Source organism: Oryzias melastigma, linkage group LG17 (assembly GCF_002922805.2).
Source record: "Oryzias melastigma strain HK-1 linkage group LG17, ASM292280v2, whole genome shotgun sequence".
In the NCBI taxonomy this organism is placed as follows: domain Eukaryota; kingdom Metazoa; phylum Chordata; class Actinopteri; order Beloniformes; family Adrianichthyidae; genus Oryzias; species Oryzias melastigma.
This window is the reverse complement of record NC_050528.1, coordinates 20,855,026-20,878,012: the sequence shown is the minus strand read 5'-3', so window position 1 is coordinate 20,878,012 and position 22,987 is coordinate 20,855,026. Positions and strand designations below refer to the sequence as shown.

The 22,987-nt window shown below is 37.4% G+C and overlaps 2 protein-coding genes across 7 annotated transcripts in view; one reads left to right on the top strand and one right to left on the bottom strand.

Annotated features, from left to right (window-relative positions):
- The window catches only part of pappa2 (pappalysin 2), a 68,127-nt gene extending 66,807 nt beyond the window's left edge, over positions 1-1,320 (top strand). The window contains exon 27 of the mRNA XM_024273557.2: positions 132-1,320. Within this exon, the coding sequence (XP_024129325.1) occupies positions 132-251 (120 nt within the window). The 3' untranslated portion in view covers positions 252-1,320. The remainder of the gene's footprint in view (positions 1-131) is intronic.
- A 2,558-nt stretch (positions 1,321-3,878) lies between these two features.
- astn1 (astrotactin 1) overlaps positions 3,879-22,987 on the bottom strand; it is a 373,519-nt gene continuing 354,410 nt past the window's right edge. For all 6 annotated transcript variants that reach the window (XM_024273426.2, XM_024273427.2, XM_024273428.2 and 3 more), the window contains 3 exons: positions 22,612-22,712; positions 18,944-19,127; positions 3,879-7,213 (listed from right to left, as the gene is read on the bottom strand). In XM_024273426.2, coding sequence (XP_024129194.1) covers positions 6,976-7,213; positions 18,944-19,127; positions 22,612-22,712 — 523 coding nt within the window. In that variant the 3' untranslated portion in view covers positions 3,879-6,975. The remainder of the gene's footprint in view (positions 7,214-18,943; positions 19,128-22,611; positions 22,713-22,987) is intronic.

Sequence of the window (22,987 nt, the reverse complement as noted above, 5' to 3'; positions counted from 1 at the left end):
AGCACAAACACAATGCGACTCAGTCCCATCAAGCAAATGCTGGTTGATACTCCATTTTTACAAACTTTATTTTATTTTATTCTCCATTTAAATATTTGTTGTCTGATGTTTCTTTTGAATTCCATCCGCAGGTCATTCCGTTTGGGGTGGACTGCAGCGAGGATGAGTGCGCTTGCCGTGATCCAGAAGCAAAGGAGAACAAGAGCAAACTCTCCGACGGGAAGGGCGGAGCTTCAGCAGGATCGCACTAAAACGCAGCGTGTGTTAAACGTAGTATCAAACTGCACAAAATATACACGACAAACAATAAATGTTAACATTTTGGAATACAAATTCAACTAAACCTAAACTTTGTACAATCAAATGTCATTTCTATTCTATTGTAAGATATTTTTACTGTTAGAATGTATCAAATATGAGTCTTAATGGTGTAAAACTTTGATTTCTGCATTCAGTCTAGCAACACAACACCCGCACACGGACAGAGCTTAGGTGCTGCTAAGTCGGAAAACGTTCCGCAGATGAGAGCCAAACTGACTGCAGCTCCCTTTCCTCGGAAATCCCGTCACAATAACTCGAATCACTAAAGCAGAAGCACTCAAGTACTTTTATAGACCAGGTTTGTCGGGGGAGGAGCAGAAAACTGGGTGCCCCTCCCCCGACAAATCCACTCTATGCTTCTCATAGGGTAGATTTGTCGGTGGAGGGGCAGAAAACTATGTGCACCTGCAAACTGTTCTCACACTGAAGACGACGGAGCAGATGTTAAGAGCAGAGCCCCCCCTTCCAATGAATGTGACAGCATTTTTCCAAAACCGCCTTCTAGCTTTGAAACGCCAACGTACCAAAGACAACCCCCACCAAGCCCAAAACATTCATCGTTTTCAAAGAGACGTCACTGTTGAAAATGTAGGAGAACACATCTGTAAAAACTAACATATATAGATAATATATTTGGATCATCTAACATATATTCTGCAGTATCTACAAGTTAAATATGTTATTTCTCTCACTGAAAAACAAGCACTGGGCTTTTCAGATGAACTGTGTTTTCCTCAGAATAAAATCTAAATTATTATTAGTGATGAAATCTAAGATGAACTTTTAATCAACTCATGCCAAAGGTTAAGTCCCCTCGTATGTTTGAACCAAAATTGTGTGCAGAAAAGTTGAGACTTAAGAGTCCAATAGCCAGAAAAAAAGAAGTACCCCCCACACCTATCCATGACTGTATAGCATTTAAAGAAGGTATTATCCTGTTCTATGTGATATCTTACTGTTCTTTATATTACATGAAATAAATATGTACTTTATATAGAACTTTGTAGTGTGGACTTTGTTTTTCTTTTTACTGAAAATACATACATCTCTTTGCATTAAGGTTCGACTCTGATCTTCTTCGATCTATTTTAAAATCGTTTCTTGTAGTTTTCTAATTATGATGACGCCGCTTTTAGTCAAAAATAGAACCTGTGTAATTTTCTAGGACATAATTTCTGCAGATTGGCAGGAGTTCATTTTGGCTCTTAGTCGTGGGCGGGACTGTTGGCGAGGAGCAATACAATCTTTTTCAAACTACATTTGTTTTTTTGCCTGCTCCTGATTCACCACAATTTGAATAAAGAAGTACCCTGAAATGCAATTTTAAAGCTTGATTTTCTTAAAATATGTCTTCCATTAGGAGAAAAATGCCACAAGAACAAGTTAAAACACCAAAAACACAATTTTTTTGTAATTGACGTGGGTCTTTAGCCTTTTTAATGCACGAGTCACTGCAGTGTACAGAATGCTTTAATAGGAAATGCATCATAGAAATATACCATAAGATACAAAGCAAAAAGAAGATGCTCAGTTCAGTTCATAGATTTAATGGGAATCCAAAGATCCTACGGTGATTGATGTTGAGTTCATAACTGTAAGAACTCAGACATAACTGTTCTCTATTCAGAGATATTGTCTTTTACCGTGTTCCAGAGGAACCACCATTACAACATGATACCATATTTGAAATTACTTAGTTATACCTACAAATTACCATATAATTACATTCATGTTTGGTGGACAAATAAATAAATCTCTAAAGATGAATAAAAACACTTTGTAATAAAAATCCTAACTGATTTGATCATATTGCATGCATGAGTGCTCATTGATGATGTCATAGAAGCTAAAATCTTTTAAAACCACAGCTTGTGATCCAGTAGAACTAAGATGGAGGAAAATAATGACAAAAATCGAAAGATGAGATGCCGGAGAGCAGTTTGTTTTCAAAGACTGATATCAACTGATGATCAAATAATCTATGAGGAATGCAGCTGTGATACTGAAACCAGATCATAGCAAAAGGAGACGAGAGGCTAAGACTAAAAATTAGAGATGGAAATTAAGAAAAAAAAAGCGAATCAAAAAAATGACCTTTTTTTAGGCGGTTTGTTTCTTCACGTATCGTGTTTTTATACCAGAAAGTCCCACTTAAAGTTTAAAATCTCAAGTCAGAAGTGACTATTTTCCATTAAAAAACAGTAAAAAAAAAGAGCAACTTGCACACATAATGACTGCGGATTTTCTTCGTTAAAGACTTAAAAATTGTGTCTTTAGTATGTTCTTGTTGTATTTTTCCAAATATGGAGGACCTATATTGAGAAAATTAAGCTTAAAATTCCACAGTGTGAGTATTTCTTCTAATCATGAATCAAAACCAGAGTGAAAATCCTCATCCTCAGGGTCTTGATTTTTGTGTTGCTGCAGTTTAGTGGGACCAGAAGGATTCGCTGTAAATGCTGCTTAAAGCAACAGCTTTACCTAGGCACAGATGGAGCTGTAACCTTTGCATTTTTGAGAATTTCTTCAGTCTGTTGTCAGTCGCTTGTTTGCAGCTTTTGTTGCATAAAGATTCAATCTACTGTCGGTTCAGAAGGGATTATAAGAGCACTCATGAAAATGTAGACCACTGAAGTTACGTCAGAAGCGTTTTCATTTTCTGTCATCAGAGGACAAACATCACGACTATTATCATAATATTAATAGTCATGCTGTCAGTTCCAGAGATCGTCAGTACTTTAGAAATCAGTCTGGTTTCCCGTTTCCATAACCCATCTCTACACAGCACTTTGATGATGAAAACAACTTTGAAAACACTTATTACTTATTTTTCCTGATACTAAATAGCAACATTTGTAAACTTTCACAAGCTTTGGTCTGTGGGTTTTACTTATTTGTATCAAAGCAGAAATTATTTTTTTTAACAGTGAACACAAAGGAAAAAAAAATAATTTTCAAAAACTTTATTTAAATAACTAGTGAGACAGCATACTGTACTCTCATTTTACCAAATTCAATACTTATCACGACAGTGACCCAGTCTTGGAAGATGCATGAGGTCCTTCTGATCACCTGTGGAAAAAAATATGTACATTTTTGTTTTTATAGTCAAAAATAACTCCTATACATGTCCCCAATTCCATTTATAGTTCATTTTATAGCCAGGTCTTCAGAGTTAAAGATATTTAATCAAATTAAATGATGAGCTTGCAATCTGAAATTGAATTGGTTAAATACTTTAAAAAAATATATACAAAAATAAATATCCAATAAAAGCTGACTGGAGTTGCAATGGTCCAAATTATGTAAATTTACAAGTGTTTGTGTCTCCACTTTTTGAGTTTATCAACTTTTATGAATTCCTTTTTTATTAAATGGTACATCATGCTTCCCTTTCTCCATTGAATATTAGGGCAGTTAATGTTTTCTTATTAAATTGTGCTTAAAAAATCTGTTTAAAGATAAAACCTCTATGAATAAACTATATGAATATTTACCCACATCTTTAACTAACCCTTTTATTTTTGTGATCTGTTTGAAAAAAAAACTGGTGAAACTTGCAGATTTGTTCACTTTTATTAAGCATTTCTGAAGGTGGACAGCAGTGCAGACCGTTCACAAGGGTCAGTCACTTCACTCCTTACATTTTCGTAGGGAAACGACACTAAAACAACAATGTCAGCAGAAATGAAGTCATTCAAGAAGCAAATAAAGAGCACAAAGAAGTTAAAAACCTCTGGAGACTCTGAAATCGGTCCAAACCATCAAGTTCGTGTCATTGAAATTGTAGCAAAGTGAAAAAGGTTTAGTAATGCCACAAATATCACACAGTAAATATCATGCAGATAGAAGAAGCTTGCTTTCAAATGTTTCCCTCCAAAGAATCTGCTTTTGTTGGTTTTGCTGAACTTCATTTGGAGTTCAAGATCAAATCAAATATCCGTCTGTTACCTTTCATAAACGTACGGCACGCCACTTCAGCAGTAAGATTATTACAATATTTTACAGTGTCTGACGTAGCACAGGCAGATGTTGCAAAATATCACAAGTTATGTATTTATTTACAGGATAATAAAACACTAATATAACGCGTTTATGTTCTGATTTGCTGCTCATACAAAAATCTACAAGCATTCACTTTATTATTATTCACATTTGGGATTGTTACTTCAAATCAACTAAAAAAACTTCCAAGTACTTCTGCATTTTTATTGACATTTACCTTCGACGTGGCCACTGCACAAACAAATGAACACGGCTGAGTTAAAGAGAAGCAAAGGAATGCTCACTGTGCAGTTTTTTGGGGTAAAATGTTTGAGATTAAACACAAATAAAAACAGTTAGTTGCATTTCTAGAATAAATTCTTATTTTTTCTGCTTAAAAAAGACATAAGCGTTCAGGAATATCCTCTCCAAAAGGTATAACTCAACCTTTGTACCTAGGATATTTGTTTTTAATACAAATGTTTACAACTACATCATGTCTAAGCTATCCACACTACATTCAGCAGGTTATATCTGTTAAAATCTTATATTAATGCTATGTACAGGAATTTATGGAGCCCCTAAAGGCACATGGAAATAAAAAAAAAAATTCTAGTTTCTCGTGCGCACAATACTCATGTGTTCCGCATCAACTGATCAAAGATGGTGTACTCCATGGTCCGAAACAAACCACAGACTTTAGAACTCGTTTTAGGGGAAATTTAGAGATAACATCGCGGTGATGTTGGAGCAGCAAAGTTGCAATGTCTTTAAAGGCAAGTCCAAAGACAAACTAAAGCTCAATATGTTCACGTAGAGTCACTGTCAGGTAACAGATTCTAAAAAAAGGTCTCGTGTGAGCAAATGACCACTTTGTTTCTCGTGTTCACCAGATAGTTTCTTATGCGCACCAGATAGTTTCTTATGCACACTAGATAGTTTCTTATGCACACTAGATAGTTTCTAATGCACACTAGATGGTTTCTTATGGGCACTAGATAGTTTCTTATGCACACCAGATAGTTTCTTATGCGCACCAGATAGTTTCTCGTGTTCACCAAATGCGTTATTGTGTTCGCCAGATACTTTCTCGTGTTCACCAGATACTTTCTTATGTGCACCAGATAGTTTCTTGTGCTCTCCAGATACTTTCTCGTATTCACCACACACTTTCTTGTGTGCACCTGTTAGTTTCTTATGCGCACCTGAGACTTGCGTGTGTGCACCAGATACTTTCTTGTAGACAAGTTAGTCTCTTGTGTGCACCAGTTAGATTCTCATGTCCACTATATACTTTCTCATGCGCACAAGAAACCGGTATAAACTTGTTTAACTTCTATGTCCCTTTCAGGAAGCTGTAGGAACGTTTTCTAGTCTTTATAATAAAGTAAACTCCAGTAAGCAGCTTTTTGTGCGGAACTTTGACCTTTGATCTGCTTACTAGTGTCAATCTGGAAAACGAGAATCTGTCATAGTGATCTCTGTGTTTTTACTGGACTGCTTTTATTTCTCTTTGTAGAAGACAGAAGAACAGCAGCTTGTTTGTTCTTACTCACTAAAGCGAAAACAGAACGTAGGTATTCACAGCAAAATGATGCATCGTGATGAGAAAACAAAGTGCTCATCTGATATAAACATTATCATGCTCCAAACGTCATTAGGAACTAAGGCTGGCGCGCTGCAGCTAGCATGACTTTGTTTAGTTGGCCAGCTACCAGCTTTCAACATCAGCAAAATATGACTGACTTTTCTTCACTTGAAGTCAAACAGGCACCAGTTTTCAGGTTTGCTGGAAATAGCAAATCTACTTTTTATGTTTGGCTAAATGAAAGCATTTCTGGGTAAAATTCATGCTAGATAAGAACATTTTTTTCTAACCTTTTTTGGAGATTTAAATAACAAAATAAAATAAAGCTTTTTTTTGTCATGTCTTAATCAAACATAGAATAATCCAAAGACAGCAGGGGTAATTTTTTTTTTTTTTTTTTTTTTTGCCTTAATGCTTCTTGCCGTGAGCTCCTCTTGAAATGTGATCAATCTCGACAGATGCAGCGTTCCGGTTGGAGTTGTGCTCTCAAAGTGCTCAAACCCGTCCACTTCCTACTTGTTAGAGACACAACAGGGTTGATCCATTCGGGACAATCTGTTCCCGTCTCACAATATTTCACACAAATCGTCAGATCTTGGACAAACCAGGGCTGTGTGAAGCTCCTTCATAAATGATGACTCCCAGCAGTGCTGGTGTGTATGAAGGGAAATATATCTCATTACATTATAGTCGTACACAAATCACCACGCAGAGACAACTTTGACTTTCTGCAGTTAAAAGGCTGGGACGGATTTCCACTCAGTATTGCACATAAGGAATGAACTACGGCAGGAAAAAGACACTTTAGTGTCATAACTTCACGTTGCTCAACTATTTTTTTAACTTCTGGAACAACCAGACCCAAAAGACATAGATAACACTGTAAATGTTAAGTCTAATAGTAATAATAATAATAATACATTAGTTCAGAAGTTAAGGTAAACAGAGTAAACAGCATTTCAAATAATGGGGGTGAAATTTTCCCCAAGTCCACCACTCATAAATGTATGAAAATGACATTTTTTATGTTTATGAAATCTCTTTGTGCAAATCCCCTCAAAAAAAAAAAAAAAATCAGACCTTTAGAGCTCCCTGGCCTCGCCGTAGTCATTATACATGACTGTCAGCGTCTGCTCGTCGCAGGCCTTGTGAATGTCCTGGCCCATGTCGGACCAATGGAGCCCGAAGGCTTTAGTGTCAGTGTAACGGCACGAGAGGAACTTCAGCGACATCCTGCGAAGGCCTATCTTGGGCTCCTGCAGGAGGCCTTTACACCACGGCGACAGCTCATCGAGCTGGGAGAGAATCAGTCCAGCTTTCCTGCCGAAGGAAACAAGAAGGGAGGCGGGGTTAAAGTCTTGCATATCTGTTTAGATGGCTTTTGTTCAAAAACAATGCATGTGGCGATCATTGACTGTATATGAGAACTGGACTGGCTGACCCCTCCACCTTTGCCCTCCAAATAGGAAAGAAATAAAAAGATATAAAAAGCTATTACTAGAGCTGTGGATCATTACTTAGGTGACAACTCGATTGACGATCGAACCACGATTTTTACTGTTTAATGTAAATATGTCTATATAGTTGCTATATGCATGTCTATTTATTGGATGAAGGGAAATATGTATTTAATTACCATCAGTTATACATTTATTTAGAACAGGAGATCAAAATCAACAAAACAACAAATGATAAAAATACAAATATTTAAAGAGAAAGAAATTAAATTTATTAAAACAACTTCATACTAAAATGTTTTTGTGTCAACTTACTGGTTAGCTTCAGCAGTAACAAAACAAAAACATCCCTGTTGCTTTGGATCATTTATTGACAAATCCTGAAAAAGTTTTCCAAGATTTTTACCTCCTCAAAGTTTTGTTGACGACAATTACAGTAGAAGATAGTAAAAGAGTACTTTTCAGTACAAAAAACAAATCAAATCTTTGTCCCTTTCCTTTCTTTGTCCCTGAGTTGTTTTATCAGAGCTACACTCCTGGCATTGTTTTTAGCAACAAATTCATTCCTGTCTGAAACCGGAGATAGAGCATTTTCTATGGGTGATGTCACAGGCGCTTTGTCCATCTCTATGTCAATGATTGCAGCCAGCATTACACTTCTGTTGTTAACCTTAATACTTTTTTTCTTCTTTTTATTTCACTCCATTAGACTTATAAGGATTTTGAATCATCAAAATTGGACTTCACAAATATTCATACTCGTATTTTTGGGAACATACAGCAAATGTATGTGTATCTGGATACTTGTTACAGTCCCAGCAAAATACCAGTTTTGCTCTACTTCCTTTTTATTTTTATTTTTTCTTGCTAATCCTAACTTTTTTTAAAATTTCATCTTCATTGTAGGGCATGTAATTCGTGTTATAAACTGACCAATCAAATATCTAAATAAAGGTATATAGTCTCTAGTCAAATGTTTGATTGACAGACTCTCCTTAATCCACTTTCAAGTGGTAGAGGTGTGGACTTCCAACAAGCTAGCTCCTGATTGGCGAGAGTGGTTGCTATAGAAACATTGACTCAGACCGACTTGGACCAATCACTGCTTACTGATGATTTCTGGTTTCAACAGACAAAAAAGAAGTGGAACTGCATTGACTTCATTTGAAGTAAATGTTTTTTAATTTTTGGAGTGACATCACAGTTGCTCTGTCCAGTCCTCAATTACAGTCAATGGTGGCAATTTAATCTTCAATTAACCAAAATTAACATCTTTCTAAAAGAATACGGTGGTTCAAAAATAGTTTCCATAGAAAGGAAATCATGGGACGTCACATGACATTAGGGCAGATTCTTACTTCAACTGACAGCTGAGATTGACCGCCCAGTGGCAGCAAACCCAGATGAAGCGGCGAGTAAAACGGACGTCAAACTTTTTCACATTCTTTCTGACAAAGAATAAATAGACACAGGTGGTACTAATGACGCTAATGATGCTTTGGTTCTATTTAAGGTGCAAGCTGCAATTAACATGATTAATGCCACCTGTGTTGACCCACTAAATCATGAGAAAATGGCTGCTGGGAGAGTGGAAAGAAAAGGCAGAGGTGGTGCGTGCCGGTGGAACTCAAATGGAAGACTAGGCTTTTTCAATTGAAGCCTTTGAGGTCCTTTGGGTCGGCTTTGACTCAGAGCCCACCTCAATGAGACACGGGGACTAAACATCTTTTTGTCAATGACGTGACAAATTCCCTGCACTGTTGCCAACTACTCAGCAAGAAAAGTAGCTTTTAGAGCTGCAAAATAATGTCATAAATGAATTGCCGTAAGAGTGCTGGGTGCTGTAAAAGACAGGAAATTGTAGGATAAAGAGAACTACAAAGTAAAATTCCACCAATGGAGTTTTATGTGGAGTTATAATCCACTAAGTATTTAGTTGTGAAACTTTTTTTTTTTTAAGAAAATAATGTTTTTCCAATAGTGTTTAACCTTAAGTGGCTGTAAAAATCTGATCATGTGTTAAGAAAAAAATTTGCGCAGAAGTGTGTTTTCTATGGATACACACACACATATACACATCTACACAGAATTTCAATAAAGTTTGTTCATATGTGGGATGGAACCCCAGTATTGGCACAAACAGCAGTAATTAAAGATTTAGTGAGGTTTGAGCACGTTAAATCAATGCAATAAAGTGCAATACTCTATGATCCTTGAAGATGATCTATTACACTAAGGGTGCACAAAAGTCTTTTGTGATGGGACCACTAAGCCAGGATGCAAATACATGTTTGTACATATGCTGAAGTACATGAATTGAGCCTGGATGTCTTGAAATATATATCCTATATGAAGGATAGGCGGTTCGATTCCGGCTCCCGCCAGCCAAGTGTCGTTGTGTCCTTGGGCAAGGCACTTAACCTTGCTTGCCTCCAGTGTGGCTCCACTGGTGTTTGAATGCGTATGAATGTTCCGGTGATGGTCAGAGGGGCCGTAGGCGCGTACTGGCAGCCACGCCTCTGTCAGCCTGCCCCAGGGCAGCTGTGGCAACAGTAGTAGCTTACCATCACCAAGTATGAATGAGGTGTGAATGAATAATGGATGCACAATGTAAGCGCTTTGAGTGTCATGAAAAGCGCAGATAAATCTAAATCTAATCCATTATTGAAATAAGCTTTTAAAGCAAAAATTGGGTGTAAATGTGTTGTCTGATTTCAAAAAATGTCTTGGTAAGTGCCTTTATCTTAATATACATACACGACAAAATTATAAAATTGAATAACTAAGTAAGAAATAAAAGACATACAATCTCAAACCCCCATGTTGAATATTCATTAAAGACATTTGTCTAAACAATTTTGCCCATTTAACAAGACACAAATCACAACTACCTGCATCGTTTTTTCTCTGAATGCTCTCAAGTTTGCCCTAAGTGGGACCTTAAATTTTATGAACATATGTAAAAGTTAATACATTTTTTCACTATTTAGCTGATGGAAAGAAAATAAAAGTTTAAAAAAAAGTTGCTAAATTTGGCAAGAAAGTTGAGATTTTTTTTGACAAGTGTGTTATTTATGTGTTCATGCTGAGCCTCTACTGTTATTTTAAGGTCACAAGTTTTTAAAATCAAACAAAAACCCTGCTTTCTAACCAAAGGAGCTTGCAGTGCAAAGGTGTAACATTACCGACACGTTCTAACTTTGACCCAAAGCGTGCAGTAGCTACGGAAGGTCCCCCGTGGGAGGAGTGACAGATAATGATTGGAAAAGAAGTGAGCGGAGGAAGTTAACGGCTGTGGGAAACAAATAGCTGCTTCGATGAAAGAAAACACTTTCAAAGCCATAGAGAAACAGAAGTGAAGCTACCGAATGCTTGAACTTAAGTCTTCAGCCAAACCAGGCCACCTGAAAAATCATTTCCACCAGTAACACAAGGCCCAGAGTCCAAATAAAGATTTCTCACAGGGACTTAGGGCGCAATAAATAACCATTAACCTTCATGTGGTCCATTTAGCCTTTGCAGTGAAATCTTGTCAAGAATTTGTCTAAAGACTGACACTGGCAGTGGGGGATAATTATTCATTCTTTCCCATTTTTCAAAACTGAAATCTCTATACCAACATGGCAGCGCTCTCTGTTCGTCAGATTACACTATAGGAAAAAATCTACTTGATGAGGGGAATGGGACACTATGATACAAACTTTACATTTTTACTTCTTTAGGGTCACTTCACCAACATTAAGGTGCTGCAGTTTTATTTTGTCACTCAAAACAACCAACATGGTCCACTTTTTTAAAAATCGTATCAAAAGAACTGTACTCAGACCGACAAGGACCAATCAACTAACGTTGTCTGGTTCCAACATGGTGAAGTCCGGACCGTGGAAAAATGGCGACTGAATTGATTTCAGAGGTAAGACATTTTCTATTGGTGATGTCACAGCCTTGCTTTGTCCATCTCTACATATGTCAATGGTCTAAAGCAGTAAACCAACCCAACTCCATTATACTCCCACCACCATGTTCTCTTTTGGTTTCAGGCCCTTAAATCCTCCTCCAAACCAATTCAGTGTCTTTTAAATCCAAAATGTACAAGTTTGATTATAATTAACAAAAAGGCAAAAAATATAATTTAAAATGGTCAAAAGGGTGTTTGGACTTTAATAATTGCTTTTTTTTGGAGCTATCAAGAGTCACTATAAACAATGTTAGGTGCATTGTTCATTTTCTAGCAAAATTCTTCAAATTAAAAATGCAAAAAATTGTATTTGTCGTCCTCCATAGCAGACTTTGAAGGTTACTTGCTAAGGTTGATGTTATTTGCACGTATTTACGTGCAACCAGCTCAAAAGCTGATGGAAATTCATGTTGGCAACGCGTATTAAGTGCAGGAAAGCTGCAGATTCCTAGTTTTTGAAAGCAAAAAAATAAAAAATAAAAAATATTGAAAGCAAATTTTTATATTTAATACTCTCATTTGGAAATCATTAAGTTTTATTCTTAAAACTTAACATGTTGTTCACAACATTATGGCGCAAAGATCCCTCCGTACTTTCATAGCTCTCTTGCGATTTATGCAAGACTTGATGTTGTAATTCTGACTGGGCATAGACCTCAGTTATTGATTCCTCCTCCATGATCAAGTTTCAAACGGTTGGCACGTCTGTGAATTACTGGAAATTTTGAATTAATGGCCACACGTTTTGTACATAGAGTCCAAAAACGGTCATAAAAACTTGTGTAGCGACATGTTTACGTGAGAGTTTTGAACTTGGAAGCCCAAAATGTCCATTTGTAACAAATTCTCATCCCCTGGCTGTTTGTAAAATCAAGAGTCTGCCATCCTTGGGATGTGGTACCCGGTCGCGGACTGGTCCTTGAGGCCCAAACCCTAACCTGGCACCAAACACAATGCCAGATGCAGTACCCAACACAGTATTGGACCTTAACTGGTACCAGATGTGGTATTGGGCCCTGACACGGTACCAGGCCCAAATCGGTACCTGGTTAGGGTTAGGGTACCGGTGGGCTCCATGTCCCAGTACTGGACCCGGTTCTGGCTCACAGGCCAGAAGTTGGGGACCCGTGATTTTATGGGAACAGCCAGGATGTCAAAAAACAATGAGTTAGGTACACCCAGAACATCAAAAAGTGACTAAATGTCCGTATGGGAAGAGTAGGGAGTTAGAATGTGTTGGCATTTGCATGGACTGTTCACTGGAAGTTGCCCCTTGAATTTGTGTTGCCAAAGTGTGAACGTAGCTTTACAGTCACAATTTCATGCGCACACAAATTCACACACTGATGGCTCCACTCAAACACTTCTGCCAACCTATAGTATAATCACCAGGAGCAGAGTGAGGTCCAGTCTTTTGGCCAACAACATTAAAGTAGGGCAGGGTGGGAACCAAACCTGCGATCAGAGGTCGACTTAACTACTTCTGAAACACATATTTAGACAATATGATAATATTCCAATGTTTCCTAAGGAATAATACACTTGTCTTTAACTGTAGGTGAGCTAAATGTGATGTGATCTCATCTGCAGATAATCACAACACTTACATTGTTTGGACTCATTTTCAGTGTGATGTAAATCTGACCTTTGTTTGGTGAAAGCAGGAGAAGGATCTGCGGATTCCGGTCAGTGTGGTAAGTTCATATCCGCCTTACTACAGTGTTTTTAAAATTATTTTCTAATCACTTTTGATTTGTCTGATAAGCACCAGTTTCTACTCTGCTTTGAACCGACTGACACACTAGCAAAACACAGACACTGGGGCTGGTGGGTTCTCCAGTTTGTCATCTCCACATTAGTTCTGGGAACATACAGCAGACCACCCAACAGTGAAGAATGCAATCGTGTTATTCCTGCAGGAGGAGTGCACTCTTTACCCCTCTGGATGCTAAAAGTAGGTAAGAAATAATAAATCATATTCATGTCAAACATATTTTTTTTTTTTATCGGAAAGTACTTTGAGATTTTACCAAACTATTTTCAGAATCGGATTATTATTAGTGTGAGTAGATAGACGGCAAATGTAATTTAGTAGTCTTAAAAAAGAGAAATTGTGGGTAGAATAGAACCCTATCCACTGTGACGTGTGCTGTCATTTGTGTTGTATTTTTTCTCTCATTATGCTGCCACAAGTTTTTAGTGGTTTTTAAAGAAAAATCAGGAAATGTTTTGCTTAAATAAATAATAATAATAAAAAAGGTTTCATATCTTAGGAAAGCTGAGGAACATTCTGACTGGCAGCCACTGTCACCATAAATCTCAGCACTCCGATGTCTATCAGTCAGGATGGAGTTTGAGACGTCTGAAATAAAAAAAAAAATAAAAACACGTAACCACTGCAATGCTGTTACTGGCTTGCATTCTGGCTTGTGGCGTTTACTGACTGTTTTATGGCGTGTTTGTGATGTCGAATCTGACAGATCATTTCCTAGACATCCAGCGGTCCTTAAACTGAAGTTTCCACTTTATGAGCAACGTTTCTCATTTATATCTGCAAGATACAGAGTAGTGGATCAAAGTTTGATCAAATGCAGGCCTGCAAACTGTTTGAAACGTAATTTAGTGTGATGTAAGTGCGTTCAATTACAGATAAGGCAGTGGTATTGGCACCCTGGACGTCCCCTGGTGACACAGAAGAAGCATTAGGTACATTCAAAGTTATGTGTCTTCATGTAGACAAGAGGAAATTTTTAGTAGGGGTTTCTAGCAAGTGTATAAATATTTATATGGTGCTGTTCACACTCGCAGAATGAATAAATCAATGCTGGACTAATAACCGAAGGCATTTCTCCTTTAAGCTGTGTTGCCTTTTTGTCCTTCACTTAGCTACAGAAAGTCAGAGAGCAAAGTAAACACTCTTCTCTGATTATGATTATGACTTCCTGACAGAAATTCCAACCATAACAACACTTATTATCACAAGCACTCGCCTGATTACAGACTGTCAACTGAAAAGAGAGGAGAGAGAAAAAAAAAGTCAGAAAAGGATTCAGTATTTTTCATTTCATCAAAGGGCATGGAGTCAAACCAAGGCCACAATCCGGCCAGAATCGACGATTTTCTTTCAGTCCAGCCAAAACATCTAGCATTTCAAAGTCAACAGTGGAGCAGTGTGACTGGAATGATGGGTACTCCCCTGGCGATGACAGGGTCTGGGCCCGGGGAGGAGACGTGTCGAGCCTCGAACAGAAACTATGGTTTGAGTTAAGACGTCACGCGATGTTGCTTCAACTCGGGAACAGAAAGGTCCTGAGCATCCAAAAGTCTTGTCAGGGAGATTTGATTTGTTTGTAAAAAAAACAAAAATGAGAGATTAAGCTTAATTTGCTGCTTTGCTTGTTTACTTGGCAGAAACATTTACACCGAGCAAAAGAAGGCTGAGATGAGCTTTTGTTATCTATCTTTTGTTAATAAAAGTCCCAGTTTATTTTGCCCTCGTTGTTTGTAAAGATGTGCTGCTCAGATAGGAGACACGTATTCCATCGCAGAAGGAGCCAAACACACGCAATACTACATGGTACATGGATTCAGATGCATGGTGCTGTTACAGAGAATTTCAAGGTGGAGGTGGGAGTGCATCAAGGATCAGCTTTTGATTAATAGACAGACTGACGGATGAAGACAGCAGTTTCTGTGGATCGTAATGTCTGCAGATGTCACTGTGATCTGCAGTGAAGGTCAGGAGCAGATGGTGGGCTTTTGTATTGGATATTGGGCATCCTCATCCCTCATATATTTATTTAACTGATAAATGTCTGTTATCACTTCCTCCTGTGTTTGGACCATTGAATGTATAAAAGAACTGGACTGAGTGTGCTTGATGTCACCAATATGAAGTGGCTTATTTCTGGTTCCAACGAAATGAAGTCAATTCAGTCGCCATTTTTTGGTGATACGCACATCGCCATGTTGGAACCAGACAACGTCAGAAAGCAGTGAGTGGTCTGTATTGGTCTGAGTCAAGATTTCTATGGCAACCACACTCACCAATGGGGAGTGGGTTTGTTGGAGGTACACACCTCCAACATGTGAGGATTTCCTCCTGGAACTCTTCCAAAAACATGCTTCGTGGGATAATTGAGGATTACAAATTGTTCCTAGTGTGACATGATTTTGTGGCGCTGCGACAGGCTGACAACCTGTCCAGGGTGTATCCAACAGTATCAGTGCTAAGAACCGGCAGTATCCTGATCCTAACAGGGATTCAGCGGGTTTTTCAAATGGATGGATGAATTGGTTTACATTTAAAGTCATGTATAGATATGTTTAAACCTGATTTATAATGATTGGGAAAACTTTTCTGGGAAAAATTAAAACTTAGATGACCAGTAGTGGAAGTCAGAACAGAAGAAATACTTAGCTTTGTTGGAATTAAAGAAAAAAACAGATCGATCTTTTATTAGTCTATTGCAAACAAAGTGGAAAACTACTAAAAACAGACTGATAACTCACATGAGACTTTTGGAAAGAGTAAGAAAAATGAAAAATGATGTGAGGAGTAAGGCGTTTGCTTGTTGAAACAAAAACTCACAACAATAAAAAAAAATAAAAATAAAAAAAAATAAAACTTTAGCTGAGCATTCCAATTGGATTAAAAATAGAAAGTCTTTATCCTGATTCTTTCCATGATAAGCCCAGGCTGGAGTAGGTTTGTATTGTCTTGACTTTCGAGCCAGCTTTGGTTCAGTTGAATGACGATGATCCATGCTGATCTTCAGAGAAGAACCGGGCCAACGTCAACACTGGACGCCTGAGGAGCCAGCCGCTACTTTTGCTTTGCTAAAAATGATATCAGGAGTATTTTTGATCTGGCTGCAGAAAAACTGTTTGTTTCCTTGGGGTTCTTTACTCAGAGGTCGAATAAAGTCAGAGACAGTCTGAGCCTGTTAACCCTTTAACGCACGTGTCAAAGTCACGGCCCGGGGGCCGGATCTGGCCCTCCTGGTAATTTTATTCGGCCCTCCAGATCATTTTATTTTATTCTTATTAATGGCCCGATGTTATATTGCACTTCTTTCTAACCCGTAAAATCCTGACAAAATATATGTTTATGGAGATTAAAATATTGAAAGCTATTTAAGATTTAAGCTCCTTTATTCTGGAATAATAATACTGCCTTTTTATTAATTATAGTTATGTTAAAAAATTAAGGCTATAAAGTTTTAAAAATTGGCATTCTATTAGCTTTTTGGAGTATTTTGGCATTTACTAAGATTGGTTTATTCTCTTTTAGAGTTTAGCTAATATTTCTGCTACATGCTAGCTGTTTTGGCTAACCTAAGGTTTTTTTTGCTAATTTGGCATTTAGCTAATATTTTAGCTTGTTATCAGCTTCAGCTATTAGCTTCAGTGATTTCAGCTATCAGCTTCAGCGCTTTTAGCTATCAATTTCAGCATCTTCAGCTATCTTCATTAGCATCTTCAGCGGCCTCATTAAGCTTACACCATTCACACTAGCATTAACGCATCTAATGCTATATGTCTAGTTCATAATTATTGTTAAAAACTTAAGGTTTTAAAAATGTTGTTTTAAAGTGCTCAGTAAATGATTATCCTGTTCGGCCGTGACCTGAGGTGTGTTCTGGATTTTGGCCCCTTGTGCGACTGAGTTTGATACCCCTGCTGTAACACCTGAAGTTTCGTCTGTGAGACTTACACACAACATTTTTAACATACTGTCATTTTTTTAATATGATAAACATAATTCCAGTAGATTCTGAAGGAGAAAAGTGGCTCACACCACTTTTCTCCTTCTGAATCTACTGGAATTAAATTGATTTTGTTAACAATTAAAAAATTACAGTAAATCAAGAACATTAACACTGGAGCTCCGGTGTTAAAGGGTTAATCTCTCATTCACTTAGTGATTCCACTAAACAAAACATGTTTATTCTTCCTCTTCCTGGTTGCCAGGCCTCACCTCAAATGCACTTCACTGTTTCCAGCTCCGAGGTGCTTTTACTAACAGTACCCCCTCCCTTCCCTTTAACTAAATTGGGGTGTTGTTAATCTAAGTGTATTTTAATGGAACACTTCAGAAGCAACTCCCCCAATTACATCAACTATTTTCAGCTCGGTCCCTATTAAAAAAAAACAACCTTTTCATTCAGGGAGGGGGCAAACCCAGAGACGGAGGAGGGGTGGGGGGGACACAAGGAAATAAAGGGAGCCTTGGCTAATCATTTTCACCTGTCGGAATGGAAGCCCGCGCCAGTGGATGCTGTTTATGAGCATATTTTATATCCGACATGTGGCTCTGTTTAGGAAACATTAAACTACAGTTATACAAAATCTGCATTTTAGATTGGGGGTGGGGGTGGGGCGCCACCACATCACTGGAGGTGCGACTCGCTGTTTTCCAATTGGCCTGAATGGCTTTCACTAAAACACAAATAAATGAATCAGTGGACGCTTCGAAAGACCGCGGATCGTCTATCCTCTGTGCACCGCGGAAAGACGACTCTGGTTCATGCAGTTTTGACAAATCCAGGGCATGCTTGGGGTTTGTTTTTAACCCATAAACTGCCTGCTCAACCAAACGGTGGAGCACTACTAGAAAACACATGTTTAAAACATTGATTGTGAGTAGGCTATTACTAGTGCCGCTTTTCTGATTTTGTCTTTATAGGTTGTTAAAGGGTTCTTTACTAGGAAAAAGAGGAAACATTTCTCCAAAACGATATTTTTACAGGAAAACTTTGTTTCTCTAATAATAGTTTTAAATAATCTTTAATGTGCAAGAAGTAAAAGCAGTTGGTTGCAATTTACAAATTATACCACTAGATGGGGCTAATTCCTACACACTAATGCCTCTTATATCATAAACACATTTTAGAAAATCCATTTATTTTTTAAACTTGCTATTTTGTTTTGGGGATCATGGAGCTAAATCTCAGATGCTGTTGGTAAAAGTACAGCCAGGATTTGAACCAGGGCCTCTTCCTATCGGGCGAGAGTGCCAACCACTGCACCATCATGCAGCCAGCCCGTTTTGGAAATTACAGAACAAATTAAGCATTACAATTTTATCAATTAATAAAATAGACCTTTTAAATAAAGGCAATCATCTACGAAAAAATTACAATAATGAAAAAAATATTAGAAAGATTAGTTCAATGTTTTAATATTGATAAGAGAATTGTGAATCCTAAGAGCCAAAATGTGCTGTTTTAAAGCTTTTAAGAGTTACCCTGTAAAAAAACTTTATTTAATTTGATCAAATCTAATGTTTGTTTGGTGCAATGCTTAAATATGTAATATTTAATCACATTACAGTGGAACAGTGTGCACATTTTTGATGAAAGGGCAACAAACAAATCAGATTTTACCCTCGTGGGATAACAGTGGACAAAGTTGGAATTAATCAGAAAAGCACATTTTTTTTAAATAAAACAAAACGCAAGACAGAAAAAGCTTTATCTCTGATTAAAAAAAAAAAAAAAGTTCGAGATCAATCTGTAATTTTTATACGTGAACATACAAATCAATTTTTATGATTTTTATGGTCTCCCTTTCTGCAAAAGTTCATTTCAAAATAAAGATTAAAAAAAAAGCAAAACACAAGGTGAATTGTACCTTGGTCCCAGCTCGTCCTCACATCTCCAGGTGAACTCCCCAAAGCTCTCGTAGCGTTGGTTGTAGTGGTAAAGTACGCGGTGGAGGGTGGGCGCCCCCAAATCCATCAGAGTGTTGTAAGCTGTCTGCTGCTCCTTCCCACTGGTGTAGCCGTTGAACAAGTTGTAAATCTTGTCTGCAATTTCTGAAAGATGAAAAACTGAGAGGTCAAATTTAAGATGGGGCCTTTTGGACTTGTAAGTACACACGCTCCCATGAGAGATCCATGTTTACAAGAAATTTTACCACACAAAACATCCATCTAGCTACTTCCCATTAATCAGTGTTAATTAACAAAAATGTGCACAGAGTAAATAAATACGAGACTTATTATCTATTGGTAATCCATACTAGCTGATGAGTCCAAATAAAGGATGGAGCTTGGAGCTTCATTTTTGATTCATTTTTCCTAAAGGTCCAAAGGTTTTATCCTAGTTTTGTAGGCAGCTAAGATCTAACTTTCTGCTTTCTTAATTCTGCAGTGTACCTTCAATTTGTTGAGCAGCATAATCTATGTTGTACTATGTAGTATTTCCTTTTCTATAAAAACATCTTAGGAGGGAGTTAAAAGTCTGTGTTGCCTAGCGACAGCCCCAAAACATCACTGCTCTAGGGGAGATCTGCATGGAGGAATTGGCCAAAACACCAGCAACAGTTTGTAAAAACCTTGTCAAGAATTATAGAAAATGTTTGAATGCTGTCATTCCTAACAAAGGGTATAAAACAAAATATTTTGTTATTAAAAAATACTTATTTTCCACCATAATTGGAAATTCAATTCTTTAAAAATCAGACAATGTGATTTTCTGAATTTTTTTCAGGTTTTGTCTCTAATAGTTGAGGTATATCTATGATGAAAACATCTTTTTAAGTGGGAGAACTTGCACAATTGGTGGGTAAATAAATACCTTTCTGCCCCACAGTATGAGCATTTATATTTCAGAATCTCACAGGTAGAAATGAAAAAAAAGGGAGAAAATAAATAAACTAAAGTGGAAAAACTCCTGCCAAAGTCATTTCTGTATCAACATTTTTATCTTAGGGAGGATTTTAAACGTGCTGAGTGAGAGTTTGCAGGTCTGTGGGTAAAAGTCAGAAGAGATTAATTATTGTCAGTACTGCAAGAAAAGTTCTACTGAACCTTTTTTAGGTCACAATATTTCCTTTGTTTATGACCGCTTCTTCTACAATTAAAACAGAGCTTTTTTCTGCAATCAGCTCCACACGTTCAGGGTGAGTGATGGGTGTGAAGGTTTCAGTTTGAGATTTAAATAAAATACTGAATATATGTTGAACTATTGTTATATTCATTGCATTTTGAGCATAAAACAATGACTTCAAGAGTCTCCTCAAGGAAGTGGCTACTAGGGTCATGGAAAAAAAGGAGAAAAGGTTATAAACTAAAACATTTACATTTTAATTCATCAATTCGCTAAATGAGATTGTCATCTTTTAATCTATTTTAAGTGTTCCCAGGGGTCTTTTCATTATTAAGTTGTTTTTAGTTTCTGCAAAGAGCGAAGGTGGTTCATTAAAAATTTGTCTCAAAGTTGAGGTTGGGACCGATAGGGAGAAGCAACAATGTATCTCTATGAACGCTTTTAAATCTAGATTACAGCACTTGAGACTGCTTCTTTAAATTGTACACGGTTTAACTAATTTATATCTAATTTGAATCAGTTTTGTAACTCTGTTAAGTAAGGGATAATACCCGACGAAGTGTGCGTTATGAGAAATTAACGCACGACGCGGAGGCCTAAACCGTCCGACGCGAAGCGGAGGACGGTTTAGGCCTCCACTTCACGGTTTGCCTCCGTGAAGTGCGTTAATTTCTCATAATGCACTCTTCGGAGGGTATTATCCCTCTTATACCATGGTCTTTACAAAATAAATAAACATTTAATCAATATTTAGTACTTTATTCTTGTTATTTCTTTGGTTTAGCTCATTTTTTCACACAAAGCGGACTATTTGATCATCCGTGATGCGGTTTGTTGTCACGGTGACATGGAACACGGCATGAAGCCTGAAGCCGTTACAGACCTCAGCTGCAGCGGTAAAGTGTCGCTGTTTTGAAAGAAAGACCCGGACAAATTAGGATATTTTTCTTCTTTTTCTGACGTTAATCCTTCAGTGAGCAGCTAGAACATATTCAGCTTCTGTCTGTGTTTCATTTCACGGCAGGTTCGTTCTTCTGAGCTGCTCTAAAATGAGAAACTCCCTCTTGTGGTGAAACAGAAGACTACACCTTTCATGTCGAGTGGTGTTTTATTAGAAGGAGAATAACCAATTTGTCAATATTAATTTACCTTACAAAAGCAGAGGAATATAAATGCTGGTCGCTACAATAAGTTGAATAAAACATCAGTTCAGAGAGAAAGTTCATCCATTACTGCTTGTTTTGTCCAGACGATGAAGTAAAAATGTGTTTTAAAGAAGCCTGCGCAGTGATATCGAACGTTTGGTCTGTGTGACAGGAACTTCTTTTTTAGGTGTGCGTTATTACTGTGCATTATCAGTTTTTAATGCACACCCAGCAGCCAATCAGAATCGAGTATTCACCCAGACCATGGTATAATATTGTTTAACATTCATTGTATCTTTGTTGATTCTGTCCAGGGCTCCTCTGGAAAAAAGATTTTAAATCTCAGATGGACCCCATGGTTAAATAAAGGTTAAAAAAATCTGAAAAATGCCTGAAAAAACATGTTAAAGACAACAGAAACACATTTATTTGAACTTTATTTTTCATTCTTACTTTTTAATCCAACTCAAAGCAAAACTGACAGGATTTTTTACTTTGGTCCTGCAAATGGATTTTCCACCATTCAAGTCTTCATTTTTATGTTATTAAACCCGTTCTTTCCTCTTTTTTTTTTTTTTTTAATACTGTGTTCCCACTTTTAAATGACTAACACAGATGCAATTTTTACGTGCATATCTTGGTATAAGAACTATTTTACATAGAATAAATCATCCTCAAATAAGAGGCGAGAGAATCTTTTAGCCGGAAAATGTCGATGAGCTTTTCACGGACCATCAGGTCAGGAACGTCTCTCCGTTTTTCTGGATAATAAAGTCAGTTCAGTACACTGGAAGTATTCTATTTAACACCGTTCATATATTTCCAGACATTAGAAATAACACAAACCCAACACACTCCACTGAGTGGAGCATTTTTGTGACGGTTGATTCAGATCAGCGGGATACTTTGAGAGCTCTGATGCTGAAGGGAACCAGAGATTTCAACTTTTCTTTTCTACATGATATCCTTTTATGGTCAGTATCCTTGTGGAGTTGTATTGTATGGTGTCCATAAACAGTCCTGTTGCACAGAGGAAAACTATCTGCCTCTGATTTTATGACTCACTCCATGAACTCATCTGACATCTATTTTGTGAGGTTTTGAAACAGAAACGGTAAACGTCTGTCCTGTAAAGGAATTCTTCGTACACGTTTAGGAACTCAGCGACTGACTCTATCATCCAACGGCGATTCAAAACAACCATGATGAATGAATGTGGCCGAATGTCAGGTCATTATTATTTTTTATTTTGTGTATTACATTTTGCCTGCAGGACTATTCAAAGAAGAAAAAAAACTCAGACTTTGTGTGAGTCTTTCTGCACCTTGTGCTTTGACATCATCCACAGTTGGACACGGAGTTTTGATGGTGACCTCACTTGGACTGGAGCGGCGTCCCGTATTGTCTACAGCCCACAGACGGAACCTACACACACACACAAAGAGCATACACTCAAACTGATTCAATGACAGCAACAAAACCTTTGAGGCGCCAGTTGGAATGATTGCATATCCCCACCTAGTGGCCAAAAAGAAAATTACAGCCACCTGTGGTCAAAGACACAAATTCATGAAAAATCTGCTCATAGTCAAACATTTTTATTCATATTTTTTACTTAATAATTTAATCAAAAGTAAAAAACTGACAAAATATCTTTGTGCCTTTTAATGTTGTGTACTTTCATGGCAGCCTTTGATTTG